The 24768-nt window shown below is 36.9% G+C and overlaps 2 protein-coding genes across 4 annotated transcripts in view; one reads left to right on the forward strand and one right to left on the reverse strand.

The window, feature by feature from the left end:
• Window positions 1-9148, reverse strand: part of LOC149070645 (protein NDRG3-like) — a 59805-nt gene extending 50657 nt beyond the window's left edge. The window contains exons 1-3 of one of the 2 annotated variants that reach the window (XM_089248935.1): window positions 8920-9148; window positions 5307-5393; window positions 2235-2334 (exon numbers count right to left, since the gene is read on the reverse strand). In XM_089248935.1, the coding sequence (XP_089105061.1) occupies window positions 2235-2334; window positions 5307-5390 (184 nt within the window). In that variant the 5' untranslated portion in view covers window positions 5391-5393; window positions 8920-9148. The remainder of the gene's footprint in view (window positions 1-2234; window positions 2335-5306; window positions 5394-8919) is intronic. The other variant, XM_089248934.1, reaches the window with a different exon arrangement.
• Window positions 9149-9349: 201 nt separating this feature from the next.
• The window catches only part of LOC149070646 (centromere protein I-like), a 111229-nt gene continuing 95810 nt past the window's right edge, over window positions 9350-24768 (forward strand). The window contains exons 1-3 of one of the 2 annotated variants that reach the window (XM_089248963.1): window positions 9350-9646; window positions 13517-13719; window positions 24372-24494. In XM_089248963.1, coding sequence (XP_089105089.1) covers window positions 13611-13719; window positions 24372-24494 — 232 coding nt within the window. In that variant the 5' untranslated portion in view covers window positions 9350-9646; window positions 13517-13610. Of the gene's footprint in view, window positions 9667-13516; window positions 13720-24371; window positions 24495-24768 lie in introns of both variants that reach the window. The other variant, XM_089248964.1, reaches the window with a different exon arrangement.

The following is a 24768-nucleotide window of genomic DNA, read 5'->3' on the forward strand; positions in this document are numbered from 1 at the left end:
GGGTAGAGAGCAATGTAGGCATGTGTAGTGCTACCAATGACTTTTTCGCGTCGGTTTTTAATGGAGATAATGATATTCAATATACGGGTGTTGCATGGGGTAATAAAACCCTCAACAATATTCAAGTAGAAGATGTGGAGGTCCTAAATCTTCTAACAAATGTATGTGCAAGCAAAGCACCAGGACCAGATGATATCTATCCCAGGGTCCTCAGGGAATGTACTAATGAATTGTTGGGGCCAGTCGCACAGATATACAGGAGTAGTGTTGCTGAGGGTATCGTCCCAAGAGATTGGAAACTTGCTAACGTTGTTCCGATATTTAAGAAGGGTGGTAGAGAAGCTGTGTCCAATTATCGTTCACTGAGTTTGACGAGCTTCCTCTCAAAAATTTTGGAAATTATCATCAAAAGGCAGTTTGTGAAGTGGATAGACAAGAATAATGTATTGTCTGATAATCAGCATTGGTTCAGGAAGGGGAAGTCATGTGTAACTAACCTCCTTTGCTTCTATGATCACGTGACTAAGGCTTTGGGTAAGAGCAAAAATGTAGACGTTGTTTACCTTGATTTCCAGAAGGCATTCGATCGGGTCAAACATGGCAAACATCTTGAAGCGTTTACACGAGATTGGAATTGGGGGCAACTTACTGAATTGGATAGAATCGTGGTTAAGAGATAGGGGCGCAACGAGTTATGGTGAACGGGGAATTCTCTGGTTGGACAGACGTCACAAGTGGAGTTCCTCAAGGAAGTGTCCTTGGCCCAATACTTTTTTCCACTTTTTATCGATAAACTCGATCAGGGTATCGATGGGATTACTAGCAAATTCACAGATGATGTGAAGCTAATGGGGGGTAATCGGGAATGAAAGCGATAGGGAGTTGCTCCAGACCAACTTAAACAGGATTGCAGCATGGGCAAATGAATGGAGCACAGCGTTTAGCGTTGATAAGTGCATGGTCGCTCATTTTGGTTCGAACAACCCACGGTTCTCTTACGAGTTTAATGGTGTCACTGTCCCGTATGCAACTAGGTTCACCGATTTGGGCATTCTCATTGACGAGCGACTTAGGTTTTCTGAACATTGTTCAGCGGTGGTCAAAAAATTGAATCGAATGCTTGGTCTCACTTTCAAAAAGGTCTCTTCGCGTTCTCCTAAAGTCATTCTTCCGCTTTTTCGAGGATTAGTTCGTCCTGGGCTGGAGTAGGCTGTAAGGTTTTGGAGACCATACCTACAGAGGGACATAGAATTGGTTGAAAGGGTGCAGAGAAGAGCTAAGCGTGTCCTTATTGGCACAAAGGGCTTGAGTTATGAAGAGAGACTTCATTTTTTGAGTATGTTTACATTGGATGAACGCAGCTGTTGAGGAGATATGATCGAAGTGTTCAAAATTTTCAATGGGATGGATAGTATGGACCATGAACTTTTAATACACCGCCAATCGACTGCTTTTACAAGGGGACACCAGTATCGATTGGTGAGGGACAATGCAAGGTTATGGTGTCGCAGGGAATTTTTCTCTAATAGGGTTGTTAATAAATGGAATAGCTTACCCCCGGAGGTAGTAAAATTGTAACACAATTGACACGTTTAAAAAGAAATACGATAAACATGTTGGGGTAAATCGAGAAGCTATCCATTCTTAGAATAAAACAACCATAAGTATTCTTTATGGGCATTGTATAACATTTTATCATGTGTATATATTGTTTATAATTTGTGTTAATTGCATTTTTAATTGGGTTCCTTTTTTTTTTTAAATATACGACATCCATATTTTTATGGGCATCTTTTTATCAGCCACCTCGTTGGGCATTTTGCCTGTTGTGGCGTTGTATTTGTATACTTATGCATTTTTTTTAAAGTTTCAAATTACAACAAAATCTCTAAGTTTTCATTCTGGTTGTGTCCTAATTCTTCTCCAGTCCCATCTAGCTTTCATACATAACACAATTTTATTAAACCCTTATTTACTTGTAGTTTGCCTGAGTATTTAACAATAAGTTAAATATTGTAAAATTAAAAAAAGAAATAAAATCTAATTTTTCTTTTGTAATTTATAAATTTTGTTAGTACTGTAACTTCAATTTATATTTTAATAAATGTTATACTATTCACAATTTATGATTATTGCACATTGCAACTAACGGCACTCTGCTTAAGCCATCACAATTTCTGAAGTTAATTCAGAAAATCTATGAACAAACAGGATTTTATCATAATATGTCTCACGATTCAATCCAATATCATGGTAAGTCACAAAAGAAGGCTTGTTCTTTTCTCCATGAACAGCAACAACAATGCTCCCAAACTCAGTGTCAATTCTTTCTTCCTAGAGAAAATAAAAATACAATAAAATCTGGGTATTGTATCATTATGTGGAACAAGTAAACCATATAATTTTAGAGGAATTATCATTATGCAATTATATTACCATCTTCTAACGTTGAAGTTGTGAGCAAAATGTAGCAGGAGTTTTCAAAGACCGTTTAGAATCAGTCGGGATGGTAAGTCAGTGGAAAGAATTTAGGACGAAGTTACCCTCTGTTTCGCATGACATAATACCCTTTATTCGTAAAAAGCGTGTTTGTATATCGCACCCCCCATGGTTCACAGATAGCATGCATAACCTTTATCTTGAAAAGATCATTCAAAGAGTGTAAAAGTGTACAAGGTGACTTATCATTGTTTACAGATAAAAAAGCGCTGAAGAAAGCGATAAGGGATAGTAAAAAGGAAGTTGAAACTAGGTTGACCGATAACATTGGGCTCTGACCCAAAATCATTTTTTTAATACACCAATAATGAATATATGGGGACAGTTGGCCCACTCTTAAGGAGGAGAATCCAGGGTACAGAGCAATGTAGGCGTGTAGTGCTTTCAATGACTATTTCATGTTAGTTTTTAATAAAGAAAACGATACTCAATGTACGGGTGTTACATGGGGTAATAAAGTCCTCAACGATATTTAAGTGGAAGATGTGGAGGTCCTAAATCTGCAAAAAAATGTATGTGCAAGCAAACCACCAGACCAGATGATATCTATCCCACAGAACTCAGAGAATGTTCTAATGAATTGTTGAATCATCCTAAGGGATTGGAAACTTGCTAATGTTGTTCCGATATTTAAGAAGGATAGTACAGAAGCTGTGTCCAATTATCGTCCAGTGAGTTTGATGAACTCCCTCTAGAAAATTTTGGAAATCATCGAAAGGCAGTTTGTGAAGTGGATAGACGAGAATAATGTATTGTCGAATAATCAGCATGGGTTCTGGGAGGGGAAGGCATGTGTAAATAACCTCCTTTGCATCTATGTTCACATGACTAGGGCTTTGGGTAAAGGTAAAAATGTAGTTTTACCTTTTAAAGTGTTATTTACCTTGATTTCCAGAAGGCATTCAATCAGGTGCAACATGGTAAACTCTTGAAGCGTTTACATGAGATTGGGGAATAACTTGCTGAATTGGATAGAATCCTGATAGATCATGGTGGATGGGAAATTCTTTGATTGGACAGGCATCACAAGTGTCCTCAAAGAAGTGTCCTTAGCGCTATACTTTTTTCACTTTTTATAGACAAACTCAATCAGGGTATCGATGGGATTGTTAGTAAATTCACGGATTATGTGAAACTAAGAGGTAGTCATGAATCAAAGTGATAGGGAGTTCCTCAAGACAAACTTAAACAGGATTGGAGGCATGAGCAAATGAATGGAGCATGATATTTAGGAAACAAAGGCATAGTTGCTCATTTTGGTTCAAATAACCCACTTTCTTCTTATGAATTGAATGGTGTCACTATCCCAAATGCAACTAGGGTCACAGATTTGGGAATTCTCATGGACGAGCGGCTTGGGTTTTCTGAACATTGCTCAGCGGTGGTAAAAAAAAAGTGAATAGAATGCATGGTTTTATTTTCAAAAAGGTTTCTTCACGTTGTCCCAAAGTCATTCTTCCACTTTCTCAGCCACCTCGTTGGGCATTTTGCCTGTTGTGGCGTTGTATTTGTACTCCAAGGCTTAGTTTGGCTTGGACTGGAGTATACTGTAAGGTTTTGATGACTATACCTACAGAGGGACATAGACTTGGTTGAAGGGGTGCAGAGAAGAGCTATGGAGACCTTACTCTTTGAAGATGTTTACACTGGAAGAATGCAGGTGTCGGGGATATGATCAAAGTGTTCAAAATTTTCAACGGGATGGACAGGATCATATTAATACACCATCAATCAAATGTTTTGACAAAAGGACACCAGTACCAATGGGTAAGGGTCAATTCTAGGTTGTGTCGCAGGGAATGTTTCTCTAATAGGACTGCTAATAAATGGAATAGCTTACCCCCCGGGGGTAGTAAATTCTAACACAATTGAAAAGTTTAAAATAAATATGATAAACACGTTGGGATAAATAGATATCTACCCATACTTAGATAAGACAACCATATTTGTTATGGGCATCTTTTTCAGTCACCTCGTTGCGCCTTTTGCCTGTTACGGCCTTGTATTTGTATATATCATTATAAGAAGAATCATCTCTCACACACCACCCCATTTATGCTCTTATCGACATCTCTTCTAAATCATTTTTAGTACCACCTGAAAATGCACTTATAGGTATTTACTGAATAAACAAAATAATTAATCAATTAGTTTTGAAGTATTTTCTTTCAAAGAAGCCCTGATCTCAAAGGTAAAATTAAGATGATAGTGGGAAAAAAGGGGGAAATTAGTTCACATAAATTTGATTTTCTTCCAGAAGTTGAAGAAACTGAGAAAAGAAATTTGTATTAGAATTAAAACCCACCATGATAATGAATACTGTCACTCATAAATACACAAAAACTTGAGGACATGACACATATCAGGATTGACATTGAAACAGAAGTAATATAAAAATGCCACTAATAGACAAAAATAAATCAAAGCCCTATGTAGTCATCAATAAATGCTGTTTGACAGAAAATAACTTAGAGACACAAACTTGGGGTGAGAGAAACTATGTGTGTGTGTGTGTGTGTGGGTGGGGGGGGGGGAAGATGTAATTTCTCTATCATGAAGAAAAATGAAATTGCAGCAAAGTTCAGAATTCCTTGCAATATCCTTTCAACAATTAAAAACAAATCTAAAACAAATATGGAAACAACATAAATAGATAAAAGACCTTTTTTAATGTACGAGTATGTATAAAAATATATTTCTTCAAATTTCTTTGCTCCCATCAATTTCGTGACAGTTTGTACTATATTTTACCTGATTTGAAAAACAAAGATAAAATAAAATAAAAAATGTTTTAAAATTTTTTTTACCTGACAAAAAGACTCGCTCTTTGACAAAGAACGAATAAGAGGCTGATTTGGTTCAATGTTTCTCAACTCTATATCATCCATCATGTTCTGTTAAAAATTTAAAAAAAAAATAGATATTTAATTTTTGAGATAACCTATATACAGTCAGCCCTTGTTTAAGACAAACTTTAATACAAATTAAATACTTTCCCCACAGGATAACACTGAAAAATATTTAAGAAACACTTAAAATGTACATGCAAACAGGAAAACTCACCATTTGCAGATAATTTTGTTTATAGATGCAAAAAAGTATAAATATTACCTGCATATTTTGAAGAATTCTACTTTAAAAATTTGGCTTTTTTTACTGTTTATTTTATTGCTTTGTGGTTTCAAATACATTTGAACCTACTACTACTTAACCATACATGCACCTCGTACACATTCCTCTATGGAATTTCAAACAAATCGGCACATGCCAGAATGTGTTTTGAGTGGCCCTAACGTCGAGTTGCGCTTGCTTCGTGTTCGTGCGCTGCCATCTGCCTTACATTTTTTGAAGTAAAGATGGAAATACTTGAATTTTCATGTTATACCAGTATCGCATAGTAGGCCAGTCTGCTCGCTGTGGAGAGACTTTCAAATAGGAGATCTGCTTGCAATGTCGCTTCGAAGCTGGAAACCACAGAAAACCAACTTCAGCCAGTGGACACTATGCCGTCAACAGAGTTCGAACCTGGAGCCTCAGGACGAGAGTCCAGCACGACCACACAACTGCATTCGAACCTACACTTAGGTCCTAGAATACGATGAACTAGTTGTAACTCTAATAACTGATACAATTAGTATTACGGCTATAACCTACTCAAAGGTGTACGAGTGGATATAATATCCACTAATACACCACTATATATACAGATGGATTAAGATCAGTTGAGACCCTCAAATAAGAAAAAGTGTAAAGTTGGCGAGACCCTTCAAAAAACTGGCGCCCAGTATGCCCGCCATTAAATCTGCCTCTGACTATATGCTGTGGTGTACAATAAATTCAAGGACACCCTGTATATGATTTTATCAATAAGATATTAGCTTCACGTTCCATAATGTGAATTTACAGTTAAGTTTTGAATCTTTTGAGTTCAGGAAAACTGCCAAATACATTTCACAAAACAAGCGTCGAAAAATATTTCAAACAGAATAGCCTACATAATTTTTTTTCATGGTAATAAATAAGTAGTTAGCAGGGCTTGAAAAATCCTAAGTGTCAGATCTTCATAGCATTGACATGGGAGCACAAAAAAAAAATTAATGTCGTGTCTGAATTGGAGTCCAGAAATGAATTAATGTTAACATGACTACAAGAGCCCAATTTTTACATGGGGCCCATATATTCCCCATATGCTAGACCCCAAAGAAAGTTGAGTGAGACACCTATAGTCTACCGACCACGAGATGAATTTTCGCTGCATCATGTCACGTCGAATGATTTAATTCAATTTTTTTTTGGTAAAACGATTGCACATCGAGAAAAGTTCATCAGTGACTGAGCTTTCACGATTGGCATGTCCTTCTAAGATAAAATGGAATCGTTTGACATGACATGGCGTGCAGTAGCCAAATCACATCTCGTGGTAGGAGGACTATAAAGTCTTTTGTTAGCTTAGTATCTACATGAACTTTTTTTTTGTCCTTCAAAAAGTTTCAATAAGAATAGTCAAAATATAAGATTTGTGTAAGTATAAATAAAAAATTGTTCTGCAGTTTTGAATTTCAAATAAAATTACAAGAAATTAAAATAGCATTAGTCATAACCTCCCTCAGATGGATTTAGGGTTTTCCTGCATAAGAGGTACAAATTTTGTTATGCTTCTCCCATTCTAGTCTTTCTTGATCATTTACTCAAATTTGCCATACTGGGCTATAGTCCCCTTCCCCCCCCCCTTGTAGATAGTCAGCGATCAATTTACTTTGCCTTTGAGTCATTGTTTTGGTCACTCACATACTTGCACTTTCTTGATTACTCCCATCATACACTTAACTCTTTTTTTAATCACTCCATACATACACTCTTGTAGTCACTCCATACATACACTTACACGATTTTAGTTTAGTCATAGTCACTTCCATGTTTACACACTCTTGGTCATACCTATACTTATAGTTTATACGTCACTCTTTTTGGTTGCTCACTGATCTTGTTTCTCTCTCTATGGGTCACTCGCCCACTCAATCCTTTGCTATCTAGGTTACGCTTCTGGTTGCTCACTGACTTTGTAACTTGCTCTATAAGTCACTCACTAATGTAATCGCTCGCTCTCTAGGTAGTGGAAGATATATGGTGGGCTGCACAAATTACGTCGTCCTTTTCCCATTCTAATTGGCTTAATCACTCATTCCTCCAATATATGCCCCCTTTCACAAACTTTCCACCATGGGCTACAGCCCATCCTAAGCCGCCCCAACTGTAAATATGCCTCTGCATAACCTGTGAACACATTCATTCTACATAAAGCCTTGATATTACGATACTCTGCGAACCACAAAAAATATTGGATACAGATACAATATAATCCAGATCGCCAAGGGTGGTGTACATCACCAAGGCTGGCGTAATGGTACCAGGTTAGTATAATTTTTTTAGATTTTCCATTCCAGGTAGCACTAGTAACGCAGGCTAGTTAAATGGAGTCTCCCTTTGTTTAATAGTATTTGAAATAGCATCATTTTGTTTTCCGTTTTCTAAACGTGTCATTGTCTTACTAGGATTACGTTTCCATTAGGTTGTATTTTCCCCCCGATATATTTATTCATATTATTTTTTGTAACTTCTGCCCTTCCGTTTTGAATGTGATAAAGAAATATTTCAGTTCACTATTTTAAAGAGTCTGGATACCCAGATGACTTGTGCTCAGTTCGGTTTATTTTTCAAAGAGAGGGTCCAGGTTTTATTTTTTATGGAGAATATTTATTTTTACAACTAGAATGACCACACCTTATTTCAAAGGAAATTTTTAAATGAGTCTAGATAACCAGAAAAACTTATGCTTGTATAAATTTATTATTTCAAAGAGGTCCTGGTTATATTTTTTTTCATACTACACTGAGTTTTTTTCAGCATCCGTAGTCAGTCACAGCCTTGGCGACTTTTCCTCGGGCAGTCGGACGTGTTTAGCACCGAAAAAAGTCGCCAAGGGATCTGGATTATACTGCATCTGTTCCTGTAACGCACACACGAAAGCTACACCGACGTAAAGACGTCGACCGCAGTGACATAACGCAGGGGCCCATCTGAGCACGGCCCGGGTGCATCATGAAAATGAGATATGGTTCAAGTTTTCGAGAGTAAGCATGTTGGTTGGTAAGTAGGCATTTCAAGCCACGTGCTGAGCTTTAAAAAAAATAGCTTTGCTCCGTGGCCCCCCGATGTTATTAAGAAGGCCCGGGTCGACCGTCTCACTTGAACTTTAGAATACTTTCAGAACCTAGGGTACACCAACCCCTTACGCAACTACACTTCATTTTTAGAAAAAATGGATGTTAAGAATTCAATTTCAAACCCAACGTGGTACGAACAGCAATGAGTCCGACTTTGAAAAATATAATTTTTTTTTTATAAGTGCAATATACATACTGAAACAAATTTAACAGGCTCTTGCTCTTCTCGTCACTTATGTTATTTAAAACTCCGAAGAAATGTTTCTCATCAAAAATTTACTCAATAAAAAACGATATCGAAGCGAAGAAAAACAATTTTGATTTACTAGAACAAATTAATAAGCACAGAGCGTATCTCCACCACGAACTACAAACACTGACGTCTTGACCCTTACGACTCGTCTTCTTCTTCTTCTTGCACGAGTGAACAAAAAAAAAAAAAAAAAACCAAAAAAATAAAACTAATTCTCAATCACATGATAAAAAACATTAAAAAGAAATTGTATACGTATTTTCAATTAAAAATAGAATAGCAAGTAAAGTTTTAAATAAAACTTTCGAATAAAATATTTATTTTATTTATGAACTAACATTTTTTTATAACCGTCGGAAATCTTCAGTAAACCGTATCTGTGTCATCTTTTTGAAAGAAGGGCGCCGTTTGTATGTATACGTACAGTGTGATCAGGCGAAAGAAAACAACAAATCTTTAAAACCGCTTCTTAATAAATAAAAGATGGTTTGACTATTGACTATCGTCTTGAAGTTGAATGTTTATCAGACGCAAATATCAAGGTTATCATTTCACGTGAACATTCGTGATTGCTCGTTCCAATGGAAGGTTGCTAGAATGGATTTTGTGGTGATTATAATACTGTGATATAATAAACTGCGTGGTCCCGTGAGAAGAGCTTCAGTGATTAGTAAGTTACAGATCTTGTTTGTAAGTAATATTTTTGCTATTTGGGACATATTACCTCGACGTAACGATATTCTGCGCGTGGAAGGTTGTAGAGGGATTATATCGTTACATCGAGAGGCAATTGTCATCACGTTACGTTGTCTTTGGCATCTTTTATAAATCTGCTGTGTTAGTACCCTCAGAAAATGGGTTGATTTCCCATAAGTGTGATCACCACCAACGTGGCGACATTTTTTTTCTCGCCAAGCAATCGCCAGTCAATTCAAGTTAACGGACAAAGAACGCATACAATTGCACAAAAAATTAAATTTATTACATGAAATCAATCAGATGTGCGATAATCAATCGAAAAAATTATTTAAAAAAAAATTGAATCAACAAAATATGTAGTTTGATGTCAGGTTGCCAAATCTAGCAAACGTTGTAGCGGCTATCAAGGTTGCTAACTTTGGTGTGAAAAAAGTCTCCACGTTTGTGCTTACCACGCTTAAATAACACAAGTCAGATTATTTAGTGTCTACTCAAGGTTGTCGCGCTGTATGTCGATCCGATGGGGTTGGTAAACATCGTTCCTGAGATGCCTAAATGACTGGTTTGTAGTGGAATGATATGGCAACTGCTACCGCATCTACGATGATAGAAGTAATCTGGAATATAGGTAAATCTGTGATGCAATCGATGGTGATTCGTCACCTCTTCAATAATATAGAAGGCAGTGTCGTCTCTGTGCACTGGGGTAATTCCACTTCACTCACATTCAGCTGTACCAGGAGTTATTTTGTGATTAACTAACTAGATTATTTCCCTTCCCACAAAATTACTTATTTTTCACAAAAACAGGACTTTTTTGAGAAATTTGCTGGTTAACTTCACCTGGAGCATAGTTGGATATTTTGCGGGGGGGGGGGGGCGCAGATTTACAAAAATATACCACTATCTATCATCACGATAGATAGTGGTCAAGTGCATGCAAGGCTGTAACTAGGATTTTTGCCACTCCCACCAATTTAAAATTCGATAATTTTATATAATGGTGTTCTTTATTTCCCCCCTAATATTTTTTCTGCCCGGGGCAATTACCCTCTTTGCCCCCCTTTAGTTCCGGTCCCGAATACATGTACCATTTACGATTAGTAAAGTATAGATAGCTCTGCATTGAAAACTTCTATTTTTGTTTGTCAAATTATTTTTCGTATTATCTGTATATCTATGCAGTACAAAAGTAATAATGCTCTATCAACGCAACATTAACACAAATAATTTGCACAATGAGCCTTATCAATATCTTAACATCAACGTTGGAAACCATTGTTTAGGTCCACGTCCAGCAGTTGCCATCAACAATGGTTTTTTGCAAATTGTGAAAATTCATACTTTTCTTATTCTTAATTTAAAAGATTTATTATATTTTAATGATAAAGTTCTAAGCATATATTATTTTTTATATTGTTATGATAGATAGCACGATTTGTTTGATGGCTCTCAGAAATATTAAAATCGGTTGATACCGGTTTCTGTTTGGTGGAAATACCTACGATTAGCAGAGAACTGTTGGGAACGTTCTAGAAGGTCCTGCCCCTCCAGACAGTGGTTCAACACCCCCGTACGATGGCGCCGCCAACTTGGAAACTGTAAAGTAGAATTTTGTGGAATGTTCCTTTTCTCGAAGTTTCAACAGACCTATAAATAGTAGGGGGTTGTGAGATTTTAGGCTCAAATAGAGAGTGACTGGATGAAAAGTCAGATGTTATTGAACTTTGCGAGAAAGTTATCTCTCTGATTAGGTTCTAAAATACGTGTAAATTACTGTTCTGTAAATAAATCTGTGTTTGTCTGTCGAACTGCTTCTTGTTTTGCAATTTCGAAGTCCCGTGGAAAATTATGCGGAACAATTTGGTGTCAGAAGTGGGATAATTCAAGACTTGCATGAAGACGAGAAGAATGGACACGAATGAGATGTGAGAACAGCTGAATCAACTGATGTCCGCGATGGGCCAGATGAAATCAGGCATCGGAGAGAAGATCCAGTCACCGAGCTCAGCCATGAAAGACGGTGTCACCAACTCCATTGCCGCTGTCAATCTCTCCATCACTAACTTAAAAAAAAGATGTCACCGCTGTCAACATATCCATCCCTGCCGTCAAGGAAGATGTCACCCCCTCCATTGCTACCGTCAGAGAGGATGTTGCCACTGCAAAGGGAAACATCGCCATTGCCATAGTTGGAGTGAAGGATGACATAAACACTGCCGTTGCTGAAATGGAATAACTCTCCCGAGAAATGAATTCAGTCAACGAGAAGCTCTCAAAGCGGATACAGGAACTAGAAAATAGAATTGAAGAGCCTACACCTTTTGTAGACACACACCAGTCCTGCCAGCCATAGCTGACGTCCTGCGTCCGAACATCAGGCCCTTGACATATGACGGAAAGACATCATGGTTGATCTTCAGGACCCAGTTCGAGATGATCACCGCTGCTGCTGCACTCCAGGGAGGAGCTGCAGAAGTGCTACAAACGCTTGCCGCTGAGGACCGATCCAGCTATGAAGCTCTAACGAACACACTAAAGCTGAGATTCGGAGAGAACTACCTGAAAGACTTCCACTGGCTGCAACTGAAGACTAGGCAGCAGAGAACCCAGGAAACATTGTAGGAGCTGTGACTATGGACATCGAAAGGTTCTCATAGTTGGCATATCCCGATTATCCACCGGAAATCAGGGATGAACTGGCCCTACAGCGCTTCGTCGATTTTTTTCAAGGACCCGACATCCAGCAGGCGTTGCGTCTGGGCGAGTACAAGAACTTGAAAAGTGCTCTCGTATACGCCATGAAGTACAAAGCAGCTCATCAAGAGCATGACAAAAGAAAAAATGATAATTGTCTCAAACCCCAAGGCTCGACCCCTGTCATTCCCATCATTGTGGGGGCCAATGATGAGGTGCGTGTATGATTAAGTAGTAGTAATCTTCATGTGGCTTAATAATATGGATGAGGAGAATAACTAACAATCTCTACTGTACTTTATATTAAATGATGTAATTGAACTTTATATTAATGATGTATTAAAGTTTGAAAGCAAGAACCAACAGGGCTGAATTGCACAACTTTTAAAGAAATGTGAGTGATACAGAATTTAAGTGTATACACATTGAAGAAAACAACAGTTCTGTATCTGAGAATGAAGGTGATTGTATAAGAATAACTTCCTTTATCAATCACCTTTGGTTTAATTTCTTTTGTGTTAAACATATTACTGAAAATTTATCCAATTTTAAAATAATTTTTTAAGGTTTTAATCGAAAGGTTTCTAAAATCTTTATAACCAAACTTTTAAAACCTCTCATCATGACGTGGAGAATATTCTCGAACTAAAAGTTATCGTTGGGGTTGATTATACCGAAAATTGATTTGTTGTAAATGTTTCAGGCAATTAAAACTGATTTATATTTCACAATATAAACAAAATTAGTAAAAAAATTTAAATTATTTAAAAAGAACAATGAATATTCTCTATTATTCTCCAATTTTTACATCCAGGAGAATATTTTCTGAATATTCTCAATTTTGATGACAATACTGAAACTCGAAAATTTGCTCACGAACAGGTTGCTGAAATGTAACCAATATGCCTATTGGTTGTATTTTACATGTTTTATAAAACAACTTTTATGAAAATTTTTTAGTGTAAGCCCATCCTTATCTTCACACAATCACAATAATATTTCCCGATTCTGTATAATGTGAGTGTAGATGAGACATTAATAACTGCACCATTAATAACCTTTAAATTTGTTTTATTATTCTGATTCTTCAATACACTTTGGAATTCAATACATTACCAGTAATTTTATATTGCTTGATTTTCAGGTTATGTGGACAAAGATTCTCTAGCACTACTAAAGCTCATTTTGTGAATAAATACCTATAGATATATAGGTATATTTGATGTACATTCTCAGCCATGAAACGTCCCCATACTTCCAAAAAACATAACAAGCGCAAAAAAATCAGCCATTCTAATGAAGATGACTCAATTACATTTGAGGACGCCATTAAATATTTTAGATCTGGTAAGTCTTCAAGTGATATTTGCAGAATATTTGTTCCAAAAAGAAGTTTCACTGAAGTATTTTCCGTAGTTTGATTGCTTTTGGTTCATTTCTTTTAGCTTTTGAGTAATTGCCACAAAAATCTATCAATTGTTTTGATTCTTCTTAATGCCTGCACTTGGCACCCATTTTTTTTATTTTTTTTCCCATGAATTGTTTTGAAATTCAAGCATTTGCCATCCATACTTCAAAATATGGATAACAGATAGCAGCACCAGCTATAACACGACACCTGCCAACATAAATATGTTGAGGCCACACACACACACTCAGAACACATTCCGGCATGTACCAATTTGTTAGAAATTTCATACAGGAATATATGCACACGAGGTGTGTGCTCCCCAACATCTTGGGGCAGGATTCCTAGACTGGGATTTTTGGCGCCCCTCCCCTCTTCTAAGCCTGATTTTTCAAGATTTTTCCTTCTATAGTGAATTTTTTGCATGACAAAACAAAAAATGATAATTGTCTCAAACCCCAGACCTCGACCACTGTCAGTCCCACTATTGTGGGGGCCAATGACGAGGTGCATGTACGATTAAGTAGTAGTAATCTTCATGTGGCTTAATAATATGGACGAGGAGAATAACTAACAATCTCTACTGTACTTTATATTAAATGATGTAATTAAGTTTACATTCACGTAATTTTTACATGTCATTCAAATATTTCATGCGCCCAACCCAATCACTAGGGCAAAAATCTCAATTTAGTGATATACTTAAATTGGGTTCAATTGTCAAAGTGCTTTATGTAAAATATAATTATTATGAATGTGCGATGCACTGCACTTTTTTTCTGGAAAGAAAAAATTCTCATGTTTCCCGTGAAGATACTACTGTATACTACAGCCTCAAGTATAAAGATTGTGTCACATGTGTTTTAGGACACTTTTACAGACTCAGTATAGCCTAGAACGGGCATCTTAAACCCATTACTCGCGAGCGTCATGGGGCTCCCTGAAGTCCCCACAGTGTTTTATGTTCGTCTTCACGCTCGCGAGCACTTGATGAACGTTCCAATTAAACACCTTATAAAAAATCACATTCAAGGATTGAAGTCATCCTGATTTCAGGCATTTGTATGTCGAACTTGCCACACAAGGGTGCTCTTTTAAGGATGGGTACAGGCAGTGCTCACGACTAGAAGAAGGTTGAAGGCCTCTGTCCTAGAACATAGTTTCCCAAACTTTTTGTTCCATCCGCCTTCAAATTTTTTTTCTTCTCATCTCTCCCAACTCAAGTCAACTCATGGGATCCTGTACTAAACCCTAAGCTTCTACCGTCCCCCTGGACTCTTCCATCCCCAAGGGGGCATTATTGCCCACCCCTAAAGCAGAATGTGCCAAAATCTGCGACGTACGTCGCAGAACCATTTGGAAGAATTTTAAGAAAAAGTGCAAAAAACACTATTACCTAAATAGGGATTTTTACCGCAGAACATTTCCAGTTAGCTGAGGGCTCGTCGCAGAACAGTGCTAAATATTCTGCTTTGGGGTTGGCCACTTTGGTGGGAAAAACTGGTCTAAAAAATTCTTAAAGTAGGCAATATCACCTCCTGGGAGAGCGATGGAATAGTCTGGAAGAGGTAGATAATGGGAAACTAACATAGGATAGTATGGGTTGATTTAAGTTGGGGATGATAAAAGAAAAATATTTCTGAAGGGGGTGATAGAACAGAAGGTTAAGAATCTTTGGCCTAGAACAAGAATCCCCCACATTGCTACAAAACGCATCTAGAATTTTTGCATGCTATTCATAAAAGCTGTTGCACTGGTTGGAGATTTTTGAATATAGAGTTTGAAGAAAGCTGGTTCCACAGTATCAAAAAGACATTCACCCAAAATATCAAAGAAAAGCATTCATTTTATTTAACCCTTAGAAGCATAAACCAGGTCATTTCTGTCAGAGGAATCACCTTTTAAGCTATAACTTTCATAAGTTTTTTAACATGCCCTATTTTCATGACATCTTCTATCGATCTTTTCTTCACATTTTCTGCTTCTGAATGGTAAATTGCAATAAACTATCTTAATAAAGCAATATCTTAAAAATCCACTATTTTTAAGATATTGCGAATTTTTATCATCGGTACCATGTCAATGTGAATACTGGGTCATTGGCAACTCGTTCGAAACACATGATATTATTATTTTTAATGGTTGATGAGATGGTTGCATATAACTAATTTATTTATTTACAATACATACAAAAATGAAAATAATTAGGCTAATTATAATGAGCTTAATTATTATAAATAAACTAAAATATAATTTATTTCTCTCCTGTCCTTGAAAATTATGTTATGTTGCTTTCCAATTTTATCTCTTCCGATATTCTTCAAGAAATTTCCAACTCCAACATCTTTAGATATCATAAAAGATTCATCGGTTAGGTATGCTTCAAAGTTAAATAAAATGCAGTTCTCTATTCAGCACTACGAAATCCGGAAAAAAGAAAGCTGACGTTGCAACCAATTATACAATTTCACCAAAGCTGTTGTAAACACAATGGATCACATGACGCGGACTTATACTTGCAAGCACCAAACAGCCATTATTAGCCATATTGCATAACTGAGTCGACATCAGCCACTAACGCTTTTGTTATTTGCAGAGAGCAGAATGTGAACCTCAAAAGCAACCACACTGATATGAGGTGCTTCTTTCTAAAGGAGATTGGAAAGGAATTGATAATGTGTCACGTATGATGAAGAAAAGTGCTACAACTCATCTGGCTTTTGTGGGGAAAGCTATAGAATGTGTGGTGTGACAATTCCCTTGGCCCTCCACCTAGAAGAAAATAAGAGAAAAAGCTTGACAGGTTGTCTCTATGCGTACAGGATAGAAAAGGATAGAAAATCTAGTAACTACTGTGTGCTACAAATGTAACAAGGCAATCTGAGCTGAACACACAAACTGTGCTATGAGTGTGACTACTCTCATTAATGTTCAAAATACATTCCTACGTCAAGTTTAAATATATATATATATATAAAATTTTTCAGCATACAGACTTTCCTACATAGCTTTATATAGCTATTCCAATCGTTCAGATCAAGAAAATCAATTCTGTTTCAATATGAGCCGTGAGGATCCAGTTTATGCATTAACGGGGGGGGGGGGGAACGCCATGCATCTACGGCAGGCATTTTAACCCTTTGAGGGGCACTATTAAAAAAAAAAAAACTAATACTCGGTACATAAGACTCATATAAATGTATTTTGCAACTATTGTATTTTCATCCAAATCCAATGAACAACAGGGGAGTCGCACGGCGTGGACACTGCACTCCTAGAACACTGAAAGCTTCCTTAGAGTGTAATGCAGGAAAAGCAACATTTTGTGTAAAAAAAAAAAATCCCTTTCCGCCGATTTTGTAAGCCAAAGTGATCAACATAAGGATATTGATAGCCAATACATCTCTTTCAATGAGATGGCAGTAAATTTTCCTATTTGAAAGGCGTATAAATTTGTTCGAAATGTCATATTTTCCATTAGTGACACTGAAAAAAGAATAAGAACATCGAGAGTGACAATGTATCTGGCGTTGATAGAATTCCCTTCGATGGTCCCACTTCTTCCTTTAAATCTGGGTTTTCGTTCTTGCTTTTTTTCTCCAGGCACTGGGGGGAGTGTATACATCAGCATCATGTTCGTCATCATCCATGCAGTGAGCTTTGTTTTATTTTCTTCATCTGGGGTATCATCAGAGCATTTGACTCCGGATCAGAGGGAAGCTCTGAAATTATAATAATATTGCTTCCTCTGTACTAAGGAATTTTATAGGCATTTCACCAACAATAAAAGTAATAAATGCCCAATATTCGGGTGGATGGGGGGAGGGGACTCAAGGCAAAAGACATTCCAGAAAATAAAATGAAAACAGCAGAGAGAGAGAGCATTGAAAGTAGAGCAGAGAGAGAGAGAGAGAACTCGTAAGAGAACTGTGGGTTGTTCAAACCAAAATGAGCAACCATGCACTTATCAACGCTAAACGTCATGCTCCATTCATTTGCCTATGCTGCAATCCTGTTCAAGTTGGTCTGGAGGAACTCCCTATCGCTTTCATTCCCGATTACCCCCCATTAGCTTCACATCATCTGTAAATTTGCTAGTAATCCCATCGATACCCTGATCGAGTTTATCGATAAAAAGTGGAAAAAAGTATTGGGCCAAGGACACTTCCTTGAGGAACTCCACTTGTGACGTCTGTCCAACCAGAGAATTCCCCGTTCACCATAACTCGTTGCGACCTATCTCTTAACCACGATTCTATCCAATTCAGTAAGTTGCCCCCAATTCCAATCTCGTGTAAACGCTTCAAGATGTTTGCCATGTTTGACCCGATCGAATGCCTTCTGGAAATCAAGGTAAACAACGTCTACATTTTTGCTCTTACCCAAAGCCTTAGTCACGTGATCATAGAAGCAAAGGAGGTTAGTTACACATGACTTCCCCTTCCTGAACCAATGCTGATTATCAGACAATACATTATTCTTGTCTATCCACTTCACAAACTGCCTTTTGATGATAATTTCCAAAATTTTTGAGAGGAAGCTCGTCAAACTCAGTGAACGATAATTGGACACAGCTTCTCTACCACCCTTCTTAAATATCGGAACAACGTTAGCAAGTTTCCAATCTCTTGGGACGATACCCTCAGCAACGCTACTCCTGTATATCTGTGCGACTGGCCCCAACAATTCATTAGTACATTCCCTGAGGACCCTGGGATAGATATCATCTGGTCCTGGTGCTTTGCTTGCACATACATTTCTTAGAAGATTTAGGACCTCCACATCTTCTACTTGAATATTGTTGAGGGTTTTAGTACCCCATGCAACACCCGTATATTGAATATCATTATCTCCATTAAAAACCGACGCGAAAAAGTCATTGGTAGCACTACACATGCCTACATTGCTCTCTACCCTAGAGCCTTCTATCGAGAGGGGGCGAACTATCCCCTTACATCCATTATTGACGTATCGAAAAAATGATTTTGGGTCAGAGCCAATGTTATCTGCCAACTTAGATTCAACTTCCTTTTTACTATCCCTTATCGCTTTCTTCAACAGTCTTCTTTTATCAGTAAACAATGATAGGTCACCTCGTCCACTTTTATACTCTCTGAATGCCCTTTTCTTTTCAAGATAAAGGTTATCCGCATGCTATCCGTGAACCATAGAGGGTGCGATGTACAAACACGCTTCAATAGTGTATTTTCGAATTTCTCTGCATCCAAAATAGTGAATTTTGCCTCAGTATGCCCAGAATTTCGGAAAGGGGGGCAAAAATTTTTTGTTCCTGCTCTCCGCGAAACAATTCTTTCTGAGAAGAGCATGTTTTATTCCTCTGTACTTTTCAGCACTATTTCCTCCCATCTTCTGTAGTCGTGCTGTCTCATGACCTTGAAAAAATAGTGGTCTCTGTTGGAAAGTAGTGTGATTACACTGTAAAGTAATGTGTTGGGAAAAAAACTTGCGGGCTATATAACCATATTGTCCTTTTCATGCTTTGTAAGCACTACAGAGATATTTTTTTACATTTGAACGAAAATTTTTAGTCACAAAATATTTATTATTTATTTACCCTTCACTGCTTTACCCCAAACCTTTTTTAAAAGTGCTACACAAGCATGTCGTAGCATGATAATCCATCTGGTCTCTCATTGAAAGAGTTTCCAGAAGTCCAGAAAAGTCTGCAAAATTGGAGAGAAGGTAGCAGATTTTTTATTTTTTTTTATCAATTTCCGAATTTTTCTGGCAAGTTCCCACACTTGACTTTAATCCCGAAAATCAGATTGGGATAACTATTGGCCCCTCATCTGGCTTTCCAGTGTGAAACCCAGATAATAACCGTGATCGTGCAGCTGAGGATGGTTTACAATGGCTTTAAAGCGAAAATGTGAGTCGGTGTTTGTTTTCAAAAAAAAAGTCGCCACTGTAAACAGTAGAAATTATTATAGTCGATCATCATTATGTCAAATCCAAATGTTTCGTGAAAATATTTTTCATTCCACGAGTAAAAGAGCAAGTCCGCTAAATTTCAAATGTTAATTTAGCGACTTTGCTGAATAAATAGTGTTAAATTGCCAATGTTGCCAAATAACGTGTTAAATTGCTAATATCGCCAAATAACGAGTGCAGAATCGCCAAACATCATATTGAATCTTCCAAAATTCTCTCCCATTTTGCAACAATTTCTTTCTGAGTATAGAAAAATTTAAAACTTATAGAAAATTTTTAGCCTATTTAAACTGCTGCTGTTCCAGGCGGCAAGTATGCCCTCGGTGAGCAAAAAGTGTCATTTTAAATAGACGTGTGAAAAATTTTATGACAGCCACTCTTTCAAACAAAGTGTCAGAATCCTGAAACACCAAAAACAAGCTGATGAAAAGATGTTCGACAACAAAAGACAGTGCTCTTGTTTCATTTTAAAAAAGGGGTGGGGATAACGCGACGCGAAAATATTCTTTTAAGTTAATTTCGCTGCTCCAATTTATAAATATTTGCTCCCAATTCTATATTTTGTTGCTCCAAAATGGATTTGACCCCTGAATCTGTTACAAAAAACTCACTTGCATGAAAAGAACAATATAATGTTGAAAATAAAAGTGGGCGCGGTAGCCCGGTCGATAAGATGCTCGCCTAAAGTACCAAAGGATGTTTAGAGGTGTCGCGAGTTCGATACCCAGTTCGTCCTTATCAGAAAACTTTCCTGACACAGGGGTACAACAAAAAAAGGCGACTTGACCGCAGCAAAAATTGCTACCGCAGGGAGTCCCCCATCGAGGTGTTAGCGCACCAACCTCTCGATGAGTATGAAAAACAAGCCTGCCGTTCGGAATCGGCAATAAATTGTAGGTCCCGGTCTAATTAGCCCTCGTGTGCAGAAAATGACTGTGGTGCGACAAAAATGATGATGATGATGATGATGAAAATAAAAGTATCACTGAGATAATGAAATACACCAGCTTCAAGAGTTAGTTTCTAAACCAGAAATGGCTTCTCAAGAATTTTTTCAATGTTAATCTCTGAGTAGGGTTGGGGTCTAGGTCAATTCGTCGCAGCGTCAATTCGCCGTGCTACAAACTCGTCGCGGTACAAATTTGTCGCAGGCTCATTTCGTCGCGGTACAAATTTGTCGCAGGCTCATTTCGTCGCGGTACAAATTTGTCGCAGGCTCATTTCGTCGCGGTACAAATTTGTCGCAGGCTCATTTCGTCGCGGTACAAATTTGTCGCAGGCTCATTTCGTCGCGGTACAAATTTGTCGCAGGCTCATTTTGTCGCGGTACAAATTTGTCGCAAGCTCATTTCATCGCGACAAATTTGAATTGCTTTAAAATTCATATGTTTGTTGTGATCTTATAAATAGGGTAGGTGCTTTAGGCGTAAAAAATGGAACTAATTTTTTTTCTCATTTATTGGAAATGTTCCCCCTGCCCATCTGTTTTAATTTTTAACAAATGAAGGAAAGTATTCATTGAAGTCATTAAATTTTTAAAATTTAATTTTTACCATATAAGTCGCATCTCTGTCGGGATTCCCATTTCTCGCAGTGAGGGATGTTGAAGAGCTCACCCAAATAAAAAATTGAGATCAAATAAATTTTTAAATTTTAATTTACACCGTATAGGCCGCATTTCCCACTTTTTGTCGGAATTTGAGTCCCTTATAAACGGAATGAATGGCGATTTTCAGCCCCCCCCCCCCCACCTCCTCAATGTTTCCTTCATGTCGGCACCTTTGACTGGCCAAGCATGCCGGAAGTGTTTGGAACTTGTGGGTTCTTGTCTTGATCTTGAAGTAGGAAATTTTGATTTCTGAATCATTTCTCTGGGTGCTCATACCCATTCCCTAAAGTACCCTGGGCACCAACAGCATGTCTGTCTCTGACACCACTGCAAATGTCAATCGATTTTTGATTTTTTTTCAACTCTAAAGTAACAACTCTCGAGTGAAAAGAATGAAATCAGACTTTTAATTAGATCATTATTCTTCATGTACATGACACTCGAAATTAAAATTACAATATCAATTACATTTAAAAATTTAACTGCATATAAAAGTTTAACTATATTTGAAAATTCGGTTATAAAAATTTGATATGTTAAATAATTGATTTTTTCTATGATAAAATTTCAATATCAGGTGGAAAAATTTCGGTTTGTATGATATTCCCCAAATTACAGTGAGCCTATCTTTAACGGTAAATTTCTATCTGCCCCATTACAGTATCTCCATAAGAACCTGAAATATTTAATTAATTAATAATTCAATTAAATTAATATTTAATTTTCCCCGTATAAGCCGCACTTCCCGCTTTTGTTGGGATTTCTCACAGCGAAGGGAGTTGGGTGCAGATCAAGGATGGAAATGTACAGTGCTTATGAATGACAATTCGATGAAGTTTTCATAATGCCCACAGGATGAGCACCGACAAAGGCAATGTAATCACCAATAAGAAAGATGACTATGGGTCAGTCGCATAGACACAATATAACCATTAATCTTATGTTTATAATCAGTCGCATATCTTTGGCTGGCTTGTTTGAATATTTTCACATAGTTTTCATTAGCGTCTAAGCTTTTGATACAAGGTTGGTGTGCTTGGTCTACGGCTCCAGTCAACGATTAGTAAAAATTTCTTCTTACAATACAAGTGAATTAACATTAACAGACAATGTAAGATTATTATATTCAGAGGTATATTTCCTAGGTGGGGAGGGGGTATGCGGGCTTTATCCCAAGATGACAAGTTCAAGTCAAAATTAAGTAATTGGTGATCAAGAACATGAATTAGAAAGGAAGAAGGAAGGCAAGGTTTGAAGAGCCCACAGGTGGGAAAACTATAAATCCGCCTCTGATTATAGCCTACATTTATTAGGATAATTTTAATTTTAAAAACAATTTGTATCATACATATAAACACTCCACAATATCTAAACCTTTATTTATTTTCAGTGCTTTGATTATCATTTTATTTACACTTATATACGTGAATATCGCAGTAAAAACCCGATGATGATTTATAGAATAATATGTGATGGTATTTTGAACTACCATAATTTTTTTCTTTTTTTTTTAAAGATACGTAGAAGATTTCAATTTATTGCAATTTAAATTGAATTCAAACAATTTAATTTTAAAAAGTACTACATTATTTTTTGTCATCCGTGTAACCTGTATCTCTCTTTAAGATACAACAAAAAACTCAAATAAAGAAAATTAATAATAGTCTAATTCATTTTGAATTGCATTAAAAGTTTTTATAATTTTGGAACATGAATTATGGGGGAAAAACTTTTAAACACACACGTAAGCAAACATATCATTTCCACGTTCGGTTTTGCAATATTCGATGTTTATGCCAACAGAAATATGTAAACCGAGCACACCAACCTTGTACCAAAAGCTTAGACGTAATGAAAACTATGTGAAAATATTCAAACAAGCCACCCAAAGATATGCGACTGATTATAAACATAAGATTAATGGTTATATTATATCTATGCGACTGACCCATAGTCATCTTTTTTATTGGTGATTACATTGCCTTTGTCGGTGCTGATCCTGTAGGCATTATGAAAACTTCATCGAATCGTCATTCATAAGAAGCACTGTACATTTCTACCCTTGATCTGCGCCCAACTCCCTTCGCTGTGAGAAATCCCAACAAAAGCGGGAAGTGCGGCTTATACGGTGGAAATTAAATATTAATTTAATTGAATTATTAATTAATTAAATATTTCAGGTTCTTATGGAGATACTGTAATGGGGCAGATAGAAATTTACCGTTAAAGATAGGCTCACTGTAATTTGGGGAATATCATACAAACCGAAATTTTTCCACCTGATATTGAAATTTTATCACAGAAAAAAATCAATTATTTAACATATCAAATTTTTATAACCGAATTTTCAAATATAATTAAACTTTTATATGCAGTTAAATTTGTAAATGTAATTGATATTGTAATTTTAATTTCGATGATCTTTCTGCATTGACAAAAATTAATTATTTTCAGTTAACTGCGTGTACACTTTTGTTCATGTTTTTATTTCACGTGTAAGACAAAAACCTACATACTAGCTCGCGTGGAACATGTACAGTGAAGAATCGCCGGTTCGACGGATTGATTCTGCGCTGTAATATATAAACTAACGTCACGACGAATTGACACGGCGGAAAACTTGTACAGCTACGAATTGGAGCTGCGACGAATTTGTATCGCGACGAATTGGAGCTGCGACAAATTTGTACCGCAACGAATTGACACTGCGACAAATTTGTACCGCAACGAATTGACACTGCGACAAATTTTTATCGCGACGAATTGATACTGCGATAAACTTGTACCGCGACAAATTGAGGCGCGACAAGTTGAGTGCGACAAATTGACCGGCTACGGTAGGGTTGTAATCTAGACATGCTAAAATGTACAACATCTAGCTGCAAGGCTAAAATATACGACGCCAAATCCTTGCTGTGCTTATATAATTACAGTGGGTACAAATGGATTGAGTAGTTTTTCTCTTTGCATATGTTTAAGTGTATGAAACATGAATTAATGACCTTATTTGGTGACAATTGATTTTTAAAGGACATGCAAAGAGCTCTCTTGTGGATCGATGTTTGAAGCTCATCGAAAAAGTTGCGCATAGTGAAGGACTGTCGGCTGAAGATATAGCTGTACTTGTGGATGCTATCGTTGATTTGAAATTCAGTGAGTTTTAGAGTACTAGAGTTTTATATTGTTTTGTAAATATTTTATCTTTTTCTTTTCAGGGTACAACTAATTGGAGCTTGATTGGGGCAACTGTAGCAATGGGATGTCTTTGAAAAATTATTTAATATTTGTGTATTTTTGTAAAAAAAGTTGTCTTAAGAAATGAATTCATAAAAATTGTTGATGTATGTGGTGTAGCTTTGTGATGCATAAGTAGCCAGGCGGGGGGAGGGGGGTATAACCACTGGAAAGATACAAGGCAATTCATCAT

This window comes from Pholcus phalangioides, unplaced genomic scaffold (assembly GCF_987345545.1).
Source record: "Pholcus phalangioides strain wild (caught in Gottingen) unplaced genomic scaffold, Ppha-v1.0 ptg000021l_1, whole genome shotgun sequence".
Lineage (NCBI taxonomy): Eukaryota > Metazoa > Arthropoda > Arachnida > Araneae > Pholcidae > Pholcus > Pholcus phalangioides.